A 15970-nucleotide genomic window follows, 5' to 3' on the forward strand; every position below is an offset into this window, starting at 1 on the left:
ACCAGTGAGTGTTTTCTTGAGCTTGTGGGAAGTTGTGTGACAAAGTAGAAAAGGCACAAGCCAGGAATTCAAAACTTCTAGGTCCAAGTGCTGATTCTGTCGTTTGTTAGCTATGCGATTTGGGCAGGTGTAATAGGCTTTCTGGGTTTTTGTCGGGAGGTAATTATGCCTACCTACCTTGCAGGGCTGATGTGTACACAGTTTTGAGGACAGGCCTTGAAAATGATGCTGAGTAAATCCATTTGCCTCTCAGAATCCCGGGTTATCCATTTGTAAAATGAGCCTATTTCCTACATTGCAGGGCTATTGTGAGGTAAACCAGATTAGAAATGAATGGCTTGTTTACAGATTGAAATTCTTGATGTCTGGGGTTTCCTCAAAATAATGGAGGTGGTGGGTGACAGGGAAGTGGGCAGCTATATAGATAAGACTGACCATGAGTTATTAAGTGTGAAACGCAGCTGGTGGGCACGTTATACTATTCTCTCTACAGTAGTATGGGTATGAAATCTTCAATAATAAATGTTTTGTTTAAAATGAAGTATCTTGGAAATACCCAGAAGCAGCAGATGCTGGGCCGCCAAACACATTCTCCAAGTTTTATTATTACTGAGTCAGCATTAGGCTCCCCCTCCCGCCACCAGCACCCTCCCCCCTCCGGCGTTGTTTTCTCAGGATTGGGGTCTTTCCCTCTCTGCCCAGTACCCTCCTCCCCGGACTGGTACCTATGTAAGGCTATGTCAGGGAAAACATTTACAGTGGTAAAACATCGGTTTGCAACGAAAACTAAAACCCCAAAGAACTAATGAACAACAGGAGACAAGCAAAACTGCGCGCACACACCCCTTACGGGGCAGCCCGTCCCTCTGCTCGGTCCCGGTTCAACGCAACCGTGAAGTTACTCTTTTCCAAAGAACAAAAACGGATTCAAACTTCTCTTTTCCTAGCACGGCATTCGGTTAAGGACCACAGAAAACTCCGAATAATAAAGACGCCACAGAAGGCTCCACACCAAGCGCCAGCAGGTAGCGCAAGGGAGCTAAGGACTCAGTTGCACCGCAGCCGCAGTCCAGCACCAGCGGCGGGCTGCGAGCGTCCACCCGGCTCCCGGCCCGCCCAGGACACCTGGCGGCTGCGGGATTCAGAGGGAAAGGACACCGGTTAAGAGTGCAATCGCGTCATCGCAAGGAAGAGATCACTCTGCGGGGTCACGATGGGTCGAGGAAGGGACACTAGCATCCCCAGGAGGCTTTACAACCAGATGTCGGCTGCTTAATTCCGACCAGGAAGGGTCCCACCTGACCTGGGCGGGGCTTCTGATCCCGACGGTGCCGGGCTCTGCAGACACACTGGCAGCCCCAGCGATCGAACCTAACCACGTGGTCTCTTTAAAAAAAAGGCCGCGCAAGGCCTGCTCCGCCCACCGCCCAGCGTGGCTCCCTGCGGGGCGGAAGTACTTCTGCCTCCAACCAAGATGGCCGCCGGGCGGGGCCGCCGGGCGGAAGTGGCCTGTGGGGCCGCTGACGGGTCCAACATGGCAGCAGCGGCCGCCTCCCCCGCGCTGAAGCGGCTGGATCTGCGCGATCCTGCGGCACTTTTCGAGACACACGGAGCGGAGGAGATCCGAGGGCTGGAACGCCAAGTTCGGGCCGAAATTGAGCACAAAAAAGAGGAGCTGCGGCAGATGGTGGGCGAGCGGTACCGCGATCTGATCGAGGCGGCCGACACCATCGGCCAGATGCGCCGCTGCGCCGAGGGGCTGGTGGACGCCGTGAAGGCCACTGACCAGTACTGCTCGCGTCTCCGCCAGGCGGGCTCGGCGGCGTCCCGGCCGCCTCGGAACCCACAGGTTAGTCCTGACCCCCAGGTCCCCGCCCCGCCCCGCCCGGCGGAACCCGCCCCCCCAAACCTGCCACGCCCTCGAGTCAGCCCCACCCCCCACCTGCTGGAGCCTCACCTGCATTTGGGAAGAGCCGGCCGCCGCTTTAGGGTTCCTCTGCTCGGGGGAAACCGCCAGCAGCCCTTTCACGGGCTGCTGACCATCCTCCAAGTCGCTCGGCTGTTCCTTCAGGAGCCTCCCCTGACTTCCGGGCCTTGATCCCCTCACCTCCCCCCGGGGTTCACTGGACTCTTCCGCCTAACGTTGGATGAAAACGCCAGGGGTCTCCCTCCCAAGACAGTTCAACTGCATTTGCTCACGTTATTCTTAGAACAGATTTGTTTCCTTTCTGTTCACACGTTGCCCCCAAAGTCGTTGATTCCTCATCCCAATCGTCCTCCCACCCCCACCCCACTCAAGAATAACTTCCACAATCCCAAATAGCCCTTCTTCTACCCCTTGTTGGAGGATACTACCAGCCATGAAGCCATCATGTGTTAATAGAACATTTTCATTTCAAAGAAGTAAGGTTTTTCTAATCAGGTTATCCTAAGCGTTGGTTCCCCCAAATACTAATGATTAGACCTGATGTGGAAGGATGCAGCCCTAAACACATCCTAATATTGGGCAGCGTTTTGTGTTTCTAAAGAACGTTGACTTAGGGAGAGAGAACCAAGATGGCAGAGCAGATAAACACTGTGTCTGCTTACTTCCCTGAACACATTGAGACTACAACTAGGGGCAGCTGGATGGCTCAGCTGGTTAGAGCACGAGCTCTGAACAACAGGGTTGCGAGTTCGATTCCCACATGGGGTAGTGAGCTGCGCCCTCCACAACCAGATTGAAGACAACGAGCTGCCGCTGAGCTTCCGGAGGAGCGGCCAGATGGCTCAGTTGGTTAGAGCGCGAGCTCTCAACAAAATTGCCAGTTCAATTTCCTCTGCAGAGGTTCCTCCCAGAAGAGCGACAAACACCACACCAGCCTCCCCGTCCCGGTGTACTGGTGCCAAGAAAAGGAGCCCCCCAAAAATGGTGGGGGTTTTACCCATCGGGTGGGATGGAAGGCTGCGGGAAACCCAGACGTCCTCTTAAACAGCCCACGCACAGATTCACTCGTTCGCAGGCACTCACCTTGGGCTCCAGTGGAGAGACAGTGATTGGGGGCGGAGAGACTGAGGTGTGTGGCCTGGGGTGGAGGGGAGGCCTGGAGGACAAGCGCCCCATTTTCCCTGTGAGGGGGCCTACTCCCTTACAGCTGCGAGGCAGGCTCCGTCTTTCCTGTGTTGAGCCCTCCCCCTCTGGCCAAATCTGACTCTGATTGGCCTGTGAGCTCCACTGCTCCACCCTGCTGACTAATTAGGACCCCCTCCCCACCCAAATTCCCCAACTTCCCTGCAGTAGCCGGCCCCGCCCACATTGCACTCTTTCTTAGAAAACTACTGGAGTCCACAGGCCCCAGGCTGGCGGGGACTGGCCTCAGTGTGCATTAAGACTTTTGCTGAGTAGCTCCAGGCTCAGCACTGGCACCAAATCAGAATCTACATTAACCTGGGGACCACAGCTCTTCCCATTCTTCAGACTCCCTGAGACCCTGCCTCACCCAACTCTCAGGAGACTTTATCAGTGGCTGAATCTTAAGGGAACCGGCAGGTGGCAGCCGGCCTCCGGGAGTCCTGGGTTTTTGCACAGCTACCCCAAACCCGGCACACAGTGCGGCCTCTCACACGCACCTTCAACTTTAGCACAGGCAGTAAACAACCGCAGATTGCTTTGTAACTCCTACCAGGAAGTCCCCGGCAGGTCACAGGCAGTGGGTGACCTGGGCCTGCATCAGAGCCCCTCCCCAGAGGCCCCAGAACCTACATACTTGGAGTTTGGCTTCAGACCACAGCAAAGCACCACCCAATTAGCCCCACAAGTGGCATACACAAAGGGCGGTCTCAACAGGCACCAGAGCTTGCTGGGGTGAATCCCACTCAGTGGCGTAAGCTCCCCACACATCAGCTTATAAGCTGTGGATGTGGCCAAACCCCACAGCCAACCAGCCTGAGGATAAATCCCATCTACTATGTGCCAATAGTGATCAAGTCTCAATTATAACAGGAGGGCACATACAACCCACACAAAGGACACTCCTGGAGCACCTGGAGCAGGTGACCAGGGAGACTGTGCCAGTGCCCCACAGGGCACCTACTATGTAAGGCCTCCCCAGCCAAGACTGGGAGATATAGCAGATCTACCTAATACTTAGAAACAAACACCAAGACACATTATAATTTAAATGGCAAAGGTTAACTTAAAAACAAAGAATCCTAAAAACAGCGAGAGAGGCAACTAGTAACTTACAAGGGAGCCCCAATAAGACTGTCTGCTGATTTCTCAGCAGAAACTTTGCAGGCCAGAAGGGATTGGCACAAAATATTCAACATGATGAAAATCAAGGATACTCTACCCAGCAAGGCTACCATTTAAAATCAAAGGACAGATAAAGAGCTTCCCAGATAAAAAGCTAAAGGAGTTCATCATCACCAAACCAGTATTACAATGAGTGTTAGAGGCAAAGAAGGACCCAGTAATCCCACTACCTGGTATTTATCTGAAGAAACCCAAAACACTACTTCGAGGGGACGTGTGCATTCGTGTGTTCATTGCAGCATTGTTTACAACGGCCAAGATGTGGAAGCGGGGGTGTCCGTCAATGGGTGAATGGGTAAAAAGTAGGAGGTACATACATACAATGGAATATTGCTCGGCCAGGGAAGGGACGGGTTCTTGCCGTCTGTGGCGGGATGGATGGACCTGGAGGGTGTTGTGCTGAGTGGAGTGTGTCAGACCATGAAAGACAGATGCAGTGTGATGTCGCTTACATGTGGAAGTTAAAGAACAAAATAAATAAACAAAACAGAAACAAACTCATAGATACAGAGAACATTTTGATTGTTGCCAGATGGGAAGGGGGTTGGTGAAAAGGGAGAATGGATTAAGAAGTACAAATTGGTTGTTACACAGCAGTCATGAGGGTGTACGGTATAGCATAAGGAATATAGTCAATAATATTATAATTATGTGGGGTGTCAGATGGGTATGAGATTTGTTGGGGTGATAGATGGGAGGGGAATTGGGGGGCAAGGTGAAAAAGGGGAAAGGATTAAGAAGTACAAATTGGTAGTTACAAAATAGTCATGGGGATGTAACGTGAAGCATGGGGAATATAGTCAATAATATGGTAATAGCTATGTACAGTGCCAGGTGGGGACTAGACTAGTCGGGGGGGAGGATCACTTTTTAAATTATATATGTCTAACCACTATGCTGTACACCTGAAGTTAATATAAAATAACATTGAATGGCAACTGTAATTAAAAAATTTAAAAAGGGGGAAAAGGTGAAGGGAAATAAGAGGTCCAAATTTCCAGGTATAAAACAGTGAGTCACAGAGATACAATATACAGCATAGGGAATATAGTCAATAATACTGTGACAGCGTGCTATGGGGTCAGATGGGTTGCTGGACTTATCATGGTGATCACTTCTTTAGGTATATAAATGTTAAACAACTATCATAGTGTACACCTGAAACTAATATAATATTGTATGTTAGCTATATTTTTAATAAACTTTTAAAAAAAGAAAAGAAAAAAAGAATATCGACTGAGGGGTGACAGTATGAAAGGGCACAGAGGGTGAGAAAGGTAAACAAGGAATTTGTTTTTAACAAGCTGGGAAAAGAACCTTACAGCAACATGGAAGAAGAAATTGCAAAAGTACAATTTCGCTCCATTTTGGAACTTTTTAATTCAACCTGGATTTTAGAAGAATTCAGGTCAGCAGGCTGGGCTCGCACAATAGAACTGCAGAAGGGAGGAAATACGGAACTGACTTTTCGAAATGAGAGGCCTCATCCCTCTACAAACTGCATTTAGTGCATGTCCCCACGTCCCCACGTCCCCACCTTATGTGGCCAGCCTTTGCTGTGAGGCATGCTTCAAGGTTTATTGAAAAGCTAATTTGTACTATGCCTGATTTTAGAAATGTATTTATTTGTATAATTGTTATATCTAACCTATTCTCAGTCAAACCCACAAAACTTTGCCTTCTTCAAGGCACAAAGAAATAAAAGTGCCCCGATTTCTGCTCTGACGGAGCTTACAGTCTAATCAAGGAATGAAATCCATGGAAAGCTGGTAAGGAAAACGGAAATCATTTCAAACAGCACTAGAAAACCTTTTGATAATGGCGACTGGTTCCCAAAAGAATTGTGTGTACTTACCGTGAGGATTCTGAAGGACGTTACTTCAGACTTGCCTCCTGCTCAGTAAAGAGGGGCCTTTAAGGACAGATGAGATTTGGAATGTGGGTCTAAAATATGTCAAGACAATTAAAAACAGGTAGTCAATCTGATTAAAGCAGGGTTTCTCAACCTTGGTGCTGTTGACATTTGGGCCTGGGTCATTCTGTGTCGTAGGGCCTGCCCTGTGCAGAGGGTATTTAGAAGCATTCCTGGCTCTGTGCACTAGATGCCAGCATTATCACATGGTGATAATGAAAAATGTCTCCAGGTACTGCCACACAGTCCCTGGGAGCTGTAATCACCCCCTCCCCCACCCCCACTCTTACCTCCCCCTACACACACACACACACACACACACACACGCACACGCACGCACACACACACACACACACACACACACACACACCAATGGATTCAAGGAGCCCTGGAAGAAAGTAGTGGAAGGACAGGAAACCTTGACCACCAGGCTGATACTGAGTATTGAGGAGCCTTTTAGAACCAAGCCCAGATATGATCCAAATGCCTTTTGAAGGTTAACTTGACAGCAAAGGAAAAGGCTAGATTGGAGTGAGTAATGAATGAACACAGCACAGTGAAATATTTTTTGATTAATTTAAGTATGAGATAATGATGACCTGCGTCAGAACCATGGAAGTGGTCATAAACTTAAAGGACATGAATTTCCTGGAATTTAGGAGCAGAGTGGTGGTATATGCTAAGATAAATAGGGAGGGCAAATGGCTAAGATTGTTGTTAGGGAGGTGAATTTAGTTTTACATACACTGATTATGGGATGGCAGTGAAACAACAAAGGCTCGACTGGGATTCAGGGGAATGGTGAGAACTAAGAAAGACACGGTAGTAGTGTTCTGCTTAGAGGTGATGTTTGAGGGAAGAGAATCCTGCAGTAAGGACAGACTGAGAGGAGTGGAGGCTTGAGGACTGAGCCAGGCGAAGGGGCTGGTGAAGAACAGCCGGCAGAGAAGCCCATAATGTACTCAGAGAAGCAAGAGGAAATGCAGGAAGGTTGAAGGTCAGACAAAGGAAGGAGAGAGCTCCCTCGAGGGGTGCTCCGTGGGGCTCCATGCTATTGAGACATCACAAGGATCACTAATAAGCAGACTGTGACATGCTCAGATGCAGTTTGCCTCTCCATGGGACTGAGCAAAGGTGCATACAACTGGTAGGAAAAACTAGTGAGCCTGGAGCACGCTCCTGACTCCAGTATTTCTACTACGCCCAACTTGGATGCCTTGCTGAACGGCATTAAATCGGGCTGTTGAAAGCTTTGTGCCCTAAAATGCCCCTGCATTTCTTCCCAAGCCTGCCGGACCTGACCTTGCTTTTGTTTTGTTCTTCTGACTTAGTTCTGTGCGTTTCCCTGCAGCCACAGCCATCCCAGGAGAAGTTCTACAGCATGGCTGCCCAGATCAAGCTCCTGTTAGAAGTTCCTGAGAAGATCTGGAGCGCGATGGAGGCCTCTCAGTATCTCCATGCCACTCAGCTCTACCTGCTGTGCTGCCACCTTCACAGCCTGCTCCAGCTGGATTCTTCCAGCTCCCGATACAGCCCCATCCTCTCCCGATTCCCCATACTCATCCGGCAGGTGGCAGCAGCCAGCCACTTCCGGTAAGTAGATCCAGCATGAAGAGCATGTCTGGTGAGGGCGGCGCTTCCCCACTCCAGTTCTATGGAGTGCATCTTCTTTCCTGATGCACCAAGGTTCTCCTAGGATGTGAAAAATTCCCTGCTGACCTTTGTCATCATCTTTCTAGGTCAGCCATTCTGCATGAAAGCAAGATGCTGCTCAAAGGCCAAGCCGTGTCTGACCAAGCTGTAGCGGACGCCCTCTGCTCTATAATGCTCTTAGAAGAGAGTTCTCCTCGCCAGGCCCTAACAGACTTCCTGTTGGCCCGAAAGACAGCTATTCAGAAACTCCTCAACCAGCCGCACCATGGTAGGTGTGGCTGCTTTCCACACTTTGCCCATAAACATGGGAATGGAGAAGGATGAGCTGAGGGAGACTGAAGCTTCCAGAGCATTTTCTGTTCCTAAGTTGACTGAAGGAAATTGTTTACAAAGATGGTTTCTTCTCATAGGTGCTGGTATCAAAGCTCAGATTTGCTCGTTAGTGGAGTTGCTGGCCACCACTTTGAACCAAGCTTATGCTCTTTTCTACACTTTACCAGAAGGGCTGCTTCCAGATCCATCCCTGCCATGTGGCTTGCTCTTCTCAACTCTGGAGACCATCACAGGCCAGCATCCTACCGGTGAGCTGTTAGCCAACGTTTTTTAGTTTCTGGTTCGTTGAACTGATGTTGACTGAGCATCTAACATTTGTCAGCTACTATGGTAGGCTCTGGGGATACGGCATGAACTGGACCAATACGGACCCCAGCTTCGTGGAGGTCACAGTCTAGTGGTACAGACGGATATTGAACTCAAATCCACACATAAGTATCTGTTTACTATCCCTGATGAGGAAGGCCCTGGACACGGTCTGTACTTTCCTTTTCCCCCGACTTCAGCGGAGAAGACTAGGTGATTTTTGGAAAGTCCTCCTCGGCCCATTTTTTAAGATGCTGTTCAGAGGATAGCCCCAATTACTTGTCACTTGGCCTTCCCTTTAGGAAAGGGCATTGGTGTTCTGCAAGAAGAGATGAAGCTTTGCAGCTGGTTCAAACACCTACCAGCATCCATTGTCGAGTTCCAGCCGGCTCTCCGGACGCTTGCACATCCCATCAGCCAGCAGTACCTGAAAGACACGCTGCAGAAATGGATCCACATGTAAGTAGCCAGAGCTTTCCCAAGGCTGGCAGGAACCACCCAGGCAGCCTTGTATGTGGCCATACAAAGGCCAGTGAGGGATGGGGATCCAGCCTGATCTCCTGGATGATGCTGAGTATTGCCCGATAGGTTGTACCAGCCGCTCACTCACTGCCTTCCTGGCAGATTAGCCCCCACTGTGGGAGAACCAAGAAGGAATTTGTCTTTCAAAATATTATATAGAGAATTGTAAATTCTCTTTATGTAAGAGTTCTGCCACTCCTAAATTTTTATTTAGTGCATTGATTTTGAAGCCATTCTACGGGGCTCTCGACTTCCTTCTAGATACCTCAAAGCAGCAAGGGTAGGCCTGGTAAAGGGCTGCAGGCTCTACCCGCTCCGTCCAGCCAGATATGCTGTGTTTATACATCCCTTTAAATGCTCTGAGATAAATACGTTTATATATTGGGACCCAGGTAAGAAGTTTTCAAATGAAATCCTGCTGTTTTTCTTAGTTAAGGTGTGAAACCACAAATCTAATGAGGCCCAAGGAAAACGATTTTGTTGCAGGTGTAATGAAGACATTAAAAACGGGATCACCAACCTGCTTATGTACGTGAAGAGCATGAAAGGGCTCGCGGGGATCCGGGACGCCATGTGGGAATTACTTACCAACAAGTCCACCAGTCACAGCTGGGATGTGGTGTGTCGCCGACTCCTGGAGAAGCCACTCTTGTTCTGGGAGGATTTGATGCAGCAACTGTTCCTTGACCGATTACAGGTAAGATGGGAAGTCATGGGTCCATCTGTTTCACAGCCAATCCTGGTGTGATCTTGTGACCGTCTGGGTTGACTCCTGTCACATCCTAAGTGTATTGTTTCCCTGCTGACTTATACTACGGAATCCCATAGAATGGCTTCCAGGGCTGGGTCTTTTGGATAAATGAACCATAGAAATGACCAGAGATCCGGATTCTGGTACTAAAAGAGAGACCAGGCGTCTGTCAGTTGGTCGGGAACGTGTCCATGTTCATCAGTGATGACTCCGTTCTCTGCCAACACCATGTCATTTTCCTGAGCCTGGTGGAGAACATTCTGAACGCTGGGATAGACTGCCACTCAGTGCTCTTGTTTTGTGATGTCCTGAAAGCAGCGGTGATTAGAACGCTTTTCTCATTCTCTTTCAGACTCTGACAAAAGAGGGCTTTGACTCCATCTCCACTAGTTCCAAAGAGCTCCTCGTGTCAGCCCTGCAGGAACTGGGAAGCACCACCAGCAACTCCGCTGCAAACAAGCACATCCACTTTGACCATAACATGTCTCTGTTCCTCTGGTCCGAGAGTGCTAATGACCTGCCTGCCGATGCCGCCTGGGTCAGCGTGGCCAACCGGGGTCACTTTGCTGGCAGTGGGCTCTCCATGAAAGCTCAAGCTGTTAGCCCCTGTGTCCAGAACTTCTGTTCTGCCCTAGATTCTAAACTGAAGGTGAAACTGGATGACCTCCTGACTTACCTTCCTTCTGGTGACACGTCTCTGTCCAAGGACGTCACCCCCATGCAAGCCAAGAACTGTGCGTTTGACCGATACGCAGACGCCGGGACTGTGCAGGAAATGCTGCGCACTCACTCCGTGGCCTGCATCAAGCACATCACAGACTGCATCCGGGCAGAGCTGCAAAGCATCGAGGAAGTTGTGCAAGGGCAACAGGATGCCCTCGACGGTGGCAAGCTGCATACGGTCCTTTTCATGGCCAGACTCTGCCAGTCACTGGCCGAACTGTGTCCTCACCTGAAGCAGTGCATCTTGGGAAAATCAGGGAGCTCTGAGAAACCAGCGAGGGATTCCAGGGCTCTGAAAAAACAGGGAAAGGGGAAAGCTCAGGAAGTCCTTCCTATGCAGGCCCAGTGGCAGGAAGTTAAGGAACTCCTCCTCCAGCAGAGTGTGATGGGCTACCGGGTCTGGAGCTCAGCAGTTGTGAAAGTGAGTAACAGTGACTGTGGACTTCCTGTGCTCACCGGGTCATCCTCCTTTGGTCTCCCTTTTATCATAGTCCGGTCTTGCCAACCTCGATAAGGTCTTTTAATAGTAAGGGAATAACAATCTCATTTTGATTCTCATTACTTTCACTGATCTCTGCCACATAGCTCAAATGTCAAGTTTTCCATTCATTTATAGCCTGGATTTTAAAGGCAGAAATCCTGGATTTTTTGCCTTCCATCTGATGAGAATGAAAGACTTTCTCAGCTAGAGATGGGTCTATATTTCCTGCTCTTCAACCTAAACATCATATTCCCTATAGTCTCCACTGGTATTTTAAGAGGTGGCCCCTGATATTTTCAGAGTAATTAGCAACAAAATTCCCACTGCTGATTTTAGTAGCCAGAAGAAGAGGGATGTATGCCACTCACCATCCCACGTGACTTAAGCAGTGGAAGCTGGCTTCTTTCAAGGTTACTCCAGTATATTGAAACAAACTTGAAACAAATTCTACAGGATCTGAGTGGCCTTTATGGCTATTTGCCTTTTTTTTTTTACCAGGTTTTAGCTCATGGATTCGCCCAGTCATTACTTTTAGATGATGCCGGCTCAATCCTGGCCACAGCCACCAGCTGGGATGAAATAGAAATTCAGGAGGAAGCAGAGTCTGGCAGCAGCGTCACGTCCAAGATCCGACTCCCTATACAGGTAAGCCAGTGCCACCGTCAGAGTTGCGGGCTGGAAAAGGAAAAAGAGCTTAGAAAATCATTCAACAGACAGCTTCTGAGGAAGAGCTACAAGTAGTATTTATAACTTTCCACTGGGGACAAAGTGGACGTAGGGCCAAGTAAAATAGCAGCCCGTTTGAGAAGTCAGTGAATGATTCTTTCCTTTTGAACGGGCTCTGTGCTAATTAGAGAATCACTTACCCTAAAGGGAAAACAGCAACATCAAACACTGTGCCACCCACCGGGTTAACCCTTGACCCCAGAGGAAATGACAGCAAATGTCACTCGTATCTGCCAACTGGTCTGCTGTAAGGAGCTGACTGGAGATCCAGGACCTGGCGTGTACGCCTAGTAGGGATAAATGGATCCATGTTTACTGCGGCGTCTCATTTAATTGGTGCAACTTGGCGAGTCAACACCGCTTTGTTCTTTTAGCCGTCCTGGTATGTACAGTCCTTCCTGTTTAGCTTGTGCCAGGAAATTAATCGAGTTGGAGGCCATGCCTTGCCAAAGGTGACACTGCAGGAGATGCTGAAAAGCTGTATGGTTCAAGTAGTAGCTGCCTATGAGAAGCTTTCAGAAGAAAAACAGATGAAGGTAGGTGTTTGTTTTCCATTAAAAACCCAAATACAACCTTAGCTTTTTCTTGGGTGTGAGCAGCGTGCGTTAAGATTTGGAGTTAAGGGTCTCTGAGCCCGGGCCTCTGGCAGTGGTCCTTCTAGCTCTGCTGGCGTCGTTACACCCATTGTCAGGTCAAGCAGGTCTTCACTGCAGGTCAGTGCAGGGGAGGATGAAAGCTTCAGTGACAAAGACCCGCTTCCCAGCGCAGTACGGCCACATGCTCACTGAGGGCTCAGGGCAAATCATGAACCCGTTTCCTGAGGATCAAATGTGGTCACTTGGATCAAGTGCTGGGCACACTTGAGGAGGTTGGAAGGATTACAAAGCACAGCATATGGCACACAAGGCCCACAGACTCATTTAAGGGAGTTCCTGTCTCCCAGCTGTCCAGTCCCCTCACCTTCTGTGACGCCTCCTGCACTTGCTGTATATTCCCATTTCATCAGTAACACTTTTAAGACAGGACCACCTTCTGATTTGGGAAAGAATTCAGGGAACTCTTCTCTCCTGCGCTCCTTTCATGCAAGGAGCTTTTTTGCCTTTAAAATGACTATCTATGGGCCTGAGGCCATTTTTAAGGGCTGGGTCTCCTCCTTGCTGTGAGGTTTTTTCGTTTTAAGACCACGTTTCTAACATAACCTGTTTGTGTTGTTGTGAGATTAAACTGGCCACGTGAGTATAATAAGCTTCTGCTTCTGAAATAACAAGCTGTAACTCAACCAAGACTTGAAGCTGTTTATTATGCTCATGTAACACGTCATCTCTATTAATGGGTGTGGCTGGGGAATTGATTTGCAGAAAGAAGGTGCATTTCCAATGACCCAGAATCGGGCACTGCAGCTGCTTTATGATCTGCGTTATCTCAACATTGTTCTGACAACCAGGGGTGAAGAGGTGAAAAGTGGCCGCAGCAAACAGGACTCCAGGTATCCCCTTCTCTGGGGCTCTCCCAGTGCAGCCTGCAGCCTCTACCTAATGCAAACAGCCCCTTTTCTGGGGCACCACCAAACAGTCTGCCTCTTATTGCACATTAGCTGTATTTGTTTTAAACAGTAAGTGCTCATATTACCAGCAAGATCAACAATAACCACCTGCTGGATAAATTCCATGGTCAAATGCAGTAGGTGGAATCTCATTCCCCTTTCTTATGGTCAGCCTACCAACTGTTGGCTCTAATTTGAGCCTGGAGGGCCCTCCCTAAAAACACCATGGAAGAACGGACTTGACTTAGACTTCACAAGGTTAAAACTCTCAGAAATGACTAAAGCACAAAGATCAGTGACACGTAGCACGAAATCAGCAGTTAAGCGGAATAAATCCCATTCCAGGATTTCCATGGCATTAAAATACCATAAGATTGGTTTTTGTCTTTAAAAAGTGCAGAGAATCATCATCCTAATCCTTTTTTCAGAATTGAGAAAGTGACTGATGACTTGGAAGCACTCATTGACCCATTCGACCTGGATGTTTTCACACCACATCTCAACAGCAACCTTAATCGCTTGGTGCAGCGAACTTCTGTAAGTAAAGAACGGATCAGTGTGAATGAAGCACCACACTCAGGTTACAAACGAAACCTGCTCCAGCACTTAGCGCTCCAGGAGGTAGTGTTGGGAGCCGGTAAGACACAAATAGCTGAGTTTAAAGACTGAAAGAGGATTAAGTAAAATCTCACCACTCAGGCAACCAGGATGTGACCCCTTCAGTTGTAGATAAGGATTAGGGTTTTACCAAGGCCTCAGAGGAGTAAGAGGCATGTGACTCTCAGATTGCAACCTGTGGGCAGTGAGAACAGTAATTTTGAAGCATTAACACACTCAAAAGAACATTCCTCAAAAGGATGGTTAGAAACAAAGTAGTGATCGATGACTAACAAGTGATTTTCTGTTAACTGCACAAGAAAAAGCCCGCACATTATCTGCCCCCTTTCTTGTCCGTCAGGTTCTGTTTGGATTGGTTACCGGTACAGAGAATCAATTCACCCCCAGGAGCAGTACATTCAACTCCCAGGAACCCCATAACATACTGCCCCTGGCATCGAGTCAGATCAGGTAATGAGCCGAAGGCTTGCGGCGGGCCACACAGCTTCCTGTTCACGCTGCTGAAATTCTTTCATCTTGTCTTGGAGGTTCGGACTTCTTCCACTGAGCATGACAAGCACTCGAAAGGCCAGATCAACCAGAAGCATCGAATCAAAAGCCCAGGTTAGTGCAGAAAGCAAGCGGTTCATCCCTACTGCTCCTGTCCCCATCTCCCACCACACCACCCAGTCAGCTCCCCTTTAAATCACCAATAAAGAACTGAAGGACAAAGTGCACTAATGCTGCTTTTAATGGTGGCGCAATATAGAAGTACAAGGTTTTACTAGCTTGAGCTGAAAGAAGTTTTAAGACGCCCATTTACACTGTCAAGTAGCCTCATAACAAACTGTATCTCGAGCTGCCAAAGCTATAGAAAATATGCAGGACAGGATGGAGGTTATTTCTTGGTTTTAGTAGGGTGAGAGAGTGAACTGCTAACCCAGCACTACCATTATATTTATGGGGGGAAAAAGTGACTTCTTTGGGTGGTTTCACCTTCCATTTCTTTTACTTGGATGGTAAATAAAAGGAAATTGGCCTTCTCGAGTTTTCCATTTTCTTGTTAATACATGTTTTGTCTCAGTAGGCTGCCATCCATTAAGCCTGCAGGAGTCCTCCTGGGTATTTCTGCATTGTGTTGTGTACATGTGTGTGTGAGAGCTAAAAAACAGCTTGTCTTCTTACAGCATTTAGTTGTTGTTTGCTTTGTTGTTAGACAAAATATTGTCAATGAATCCTTTCCATATTCCCTGCCATCAAACCCATTAAGATCCAAAATCCTAGTCAAAAATCTGGTTTTAAAACTTGGGAGATGGTGGTAGTAAAAAAAAAAAAAATTCTTGCACAAACCATCCGCTTGACAAGCATGGGCCGGTGCTGTAACTTTCCCCCCACAATTCTAAATTTCTACTTCAGATAATTGACCTTTAAATTCTATCCGTAGAGGAACAAACCATGGAAAGGAAGTGTGTATGTTTACCCTTTTCCTACAGTAGTTCCCCTCTTCAAACTTTAGCTCTGTCCCCATGTCCTTTTCACATCCCTTCACTAGAGCTATCCATGCTTCTCAGATCTGCTTGTGTGCTGTGTAGACTGAGGGGAGTGGAGGGGGTCAGCAGGCAAGAGGACCTGGGTAGACTCTAAGGCACTTTCCTCTCCGTGCAATGGCAGGTTGGCCCTCCGGCACTCTCCCGAGCAGATGACCCGGTGCATCCTGGTTCCTTATTCAGACAGCTTGTCAGTGAGGAAGACGACTCATCGACACCTTCGTTATTCAAACTTGGTTGGCTCTCTGGTATGACTAAATAACCTGGGAACATACCCACCTCTCTCTAAATAAATACTATTGCATCATTTCTCCTGAAGGTGCCTCTGCTCGTTTGTTTCTAAGCCACACCAGTCTTTCCAGTTTCAAAGGTGGAATGTGGCCCCCTGGTTACTGCTAGGGGTTACATGAAGCATAAGGTAAATCCTTGTCTCACAATTCTTGTGACGTTAGACCTCAGTTCAGGTACCTTATACTTTGTCAACATTCAACAACACCTTAATTCTCGATACTACAATGAGATCAGAAAGCTGCTGATAGAACAAGTTTGTAAGACAAAAAGTCGTTACATATTTCTTGACTG

The 15970-nt window shown here is 48.3% G+C and overlaps 1 protein-coding gene across 3 annotated transcripts; it reads left to right on the plus strand.

The window, feature by feature from the left end:
- The first annotated feature begins 1493 nt into the window (after nt 1–1493).
- COG1 (component of oligomeric golgi complex 1) lies at nt 1494–15703 on the plus strand. 3 transcript variants are annotated; one of them, XM_033091784.1, is made up of 15 exons: nt 1494–1849; nt 7558–7799; nt 7946–8127; nt 8270–8440; nt 8801–8957; nt 9507–9717; nt 10124–10915; nt 11474–11620; nt 12076–12237; nt 13060–13187; nt 13673–13781; nt 14203–14312; nt 14390–14465; nt 14929–14963; nt 15513–15644. In XM_033091784.1, the coding sequence occupies exons 1-14, from the start codon at nt 1535–1537 to the stop codon at nt 14941–14943; spliced, it is 2817 nt and encodes a 938-aa protein (XP_032947675.1). In that variant the 5' UTR covers nt 1494–1534; the 3' UTR covers nt 14944–14963; nt 15513–15644. The 3 variants fall into 3 exon arrangements, with proteins under 3 accessions (XP_032947675.1, XP_032947673.1, XP_032947674.1); XM_033091782.1 differs by lacking the exon at nt 14929–14963 and having other exon boundaries at nt 15513–15703; XM_033091783.1 differs by having other exon boundaries at nt 14929–15655.
- The last annotated feature ends 267 nt before the right edge of the window (nt 15704–15970 follow it).

The sequence above is a fragment of the Rhinolophus ferrumequinum genome, chromosome 21 (genome assembly GCF_004115265.2).
Source record: "Rhinolophus ferrumequinum isolate MPI-CBG mRhiFer1 chromosome 21, mRhiFer1_v1.p, whole genome shotgun sequence".
Lineage (NCBI taxonomy): Eukaryota > Metazoa > Chordata > Mammalia > Chiroptera > Rhinolophidae > Rhinolophus > Rhinolophus ferrumequinum.

Excerpts from the sequence above, each read along its gene's own strand:
- COG1 (XM_033091782.1), top strand. The coding sequence starts at position 1,535 with ATGGCAGCAGCGGCCGCCTCCCCCGCGCTGAAGCGGCTGGATCTGCGC. Across the intron at positions 1,850-7,557 it reads GGCCGCCTCGGAACCCACAG|CCACAGCCATCCCAGGAGAA; the intron begins GTTAGTCCTGAC and ends GTTTCCCTGCAG. Across the intron at positions 11,621-12,075 it reads AGATCCGACTCCCTATACAG|CCGTCCTGGTATGTACAGTC; the intron begins GTAAGCCAGTGC and ends TTGTTCTTTTAG.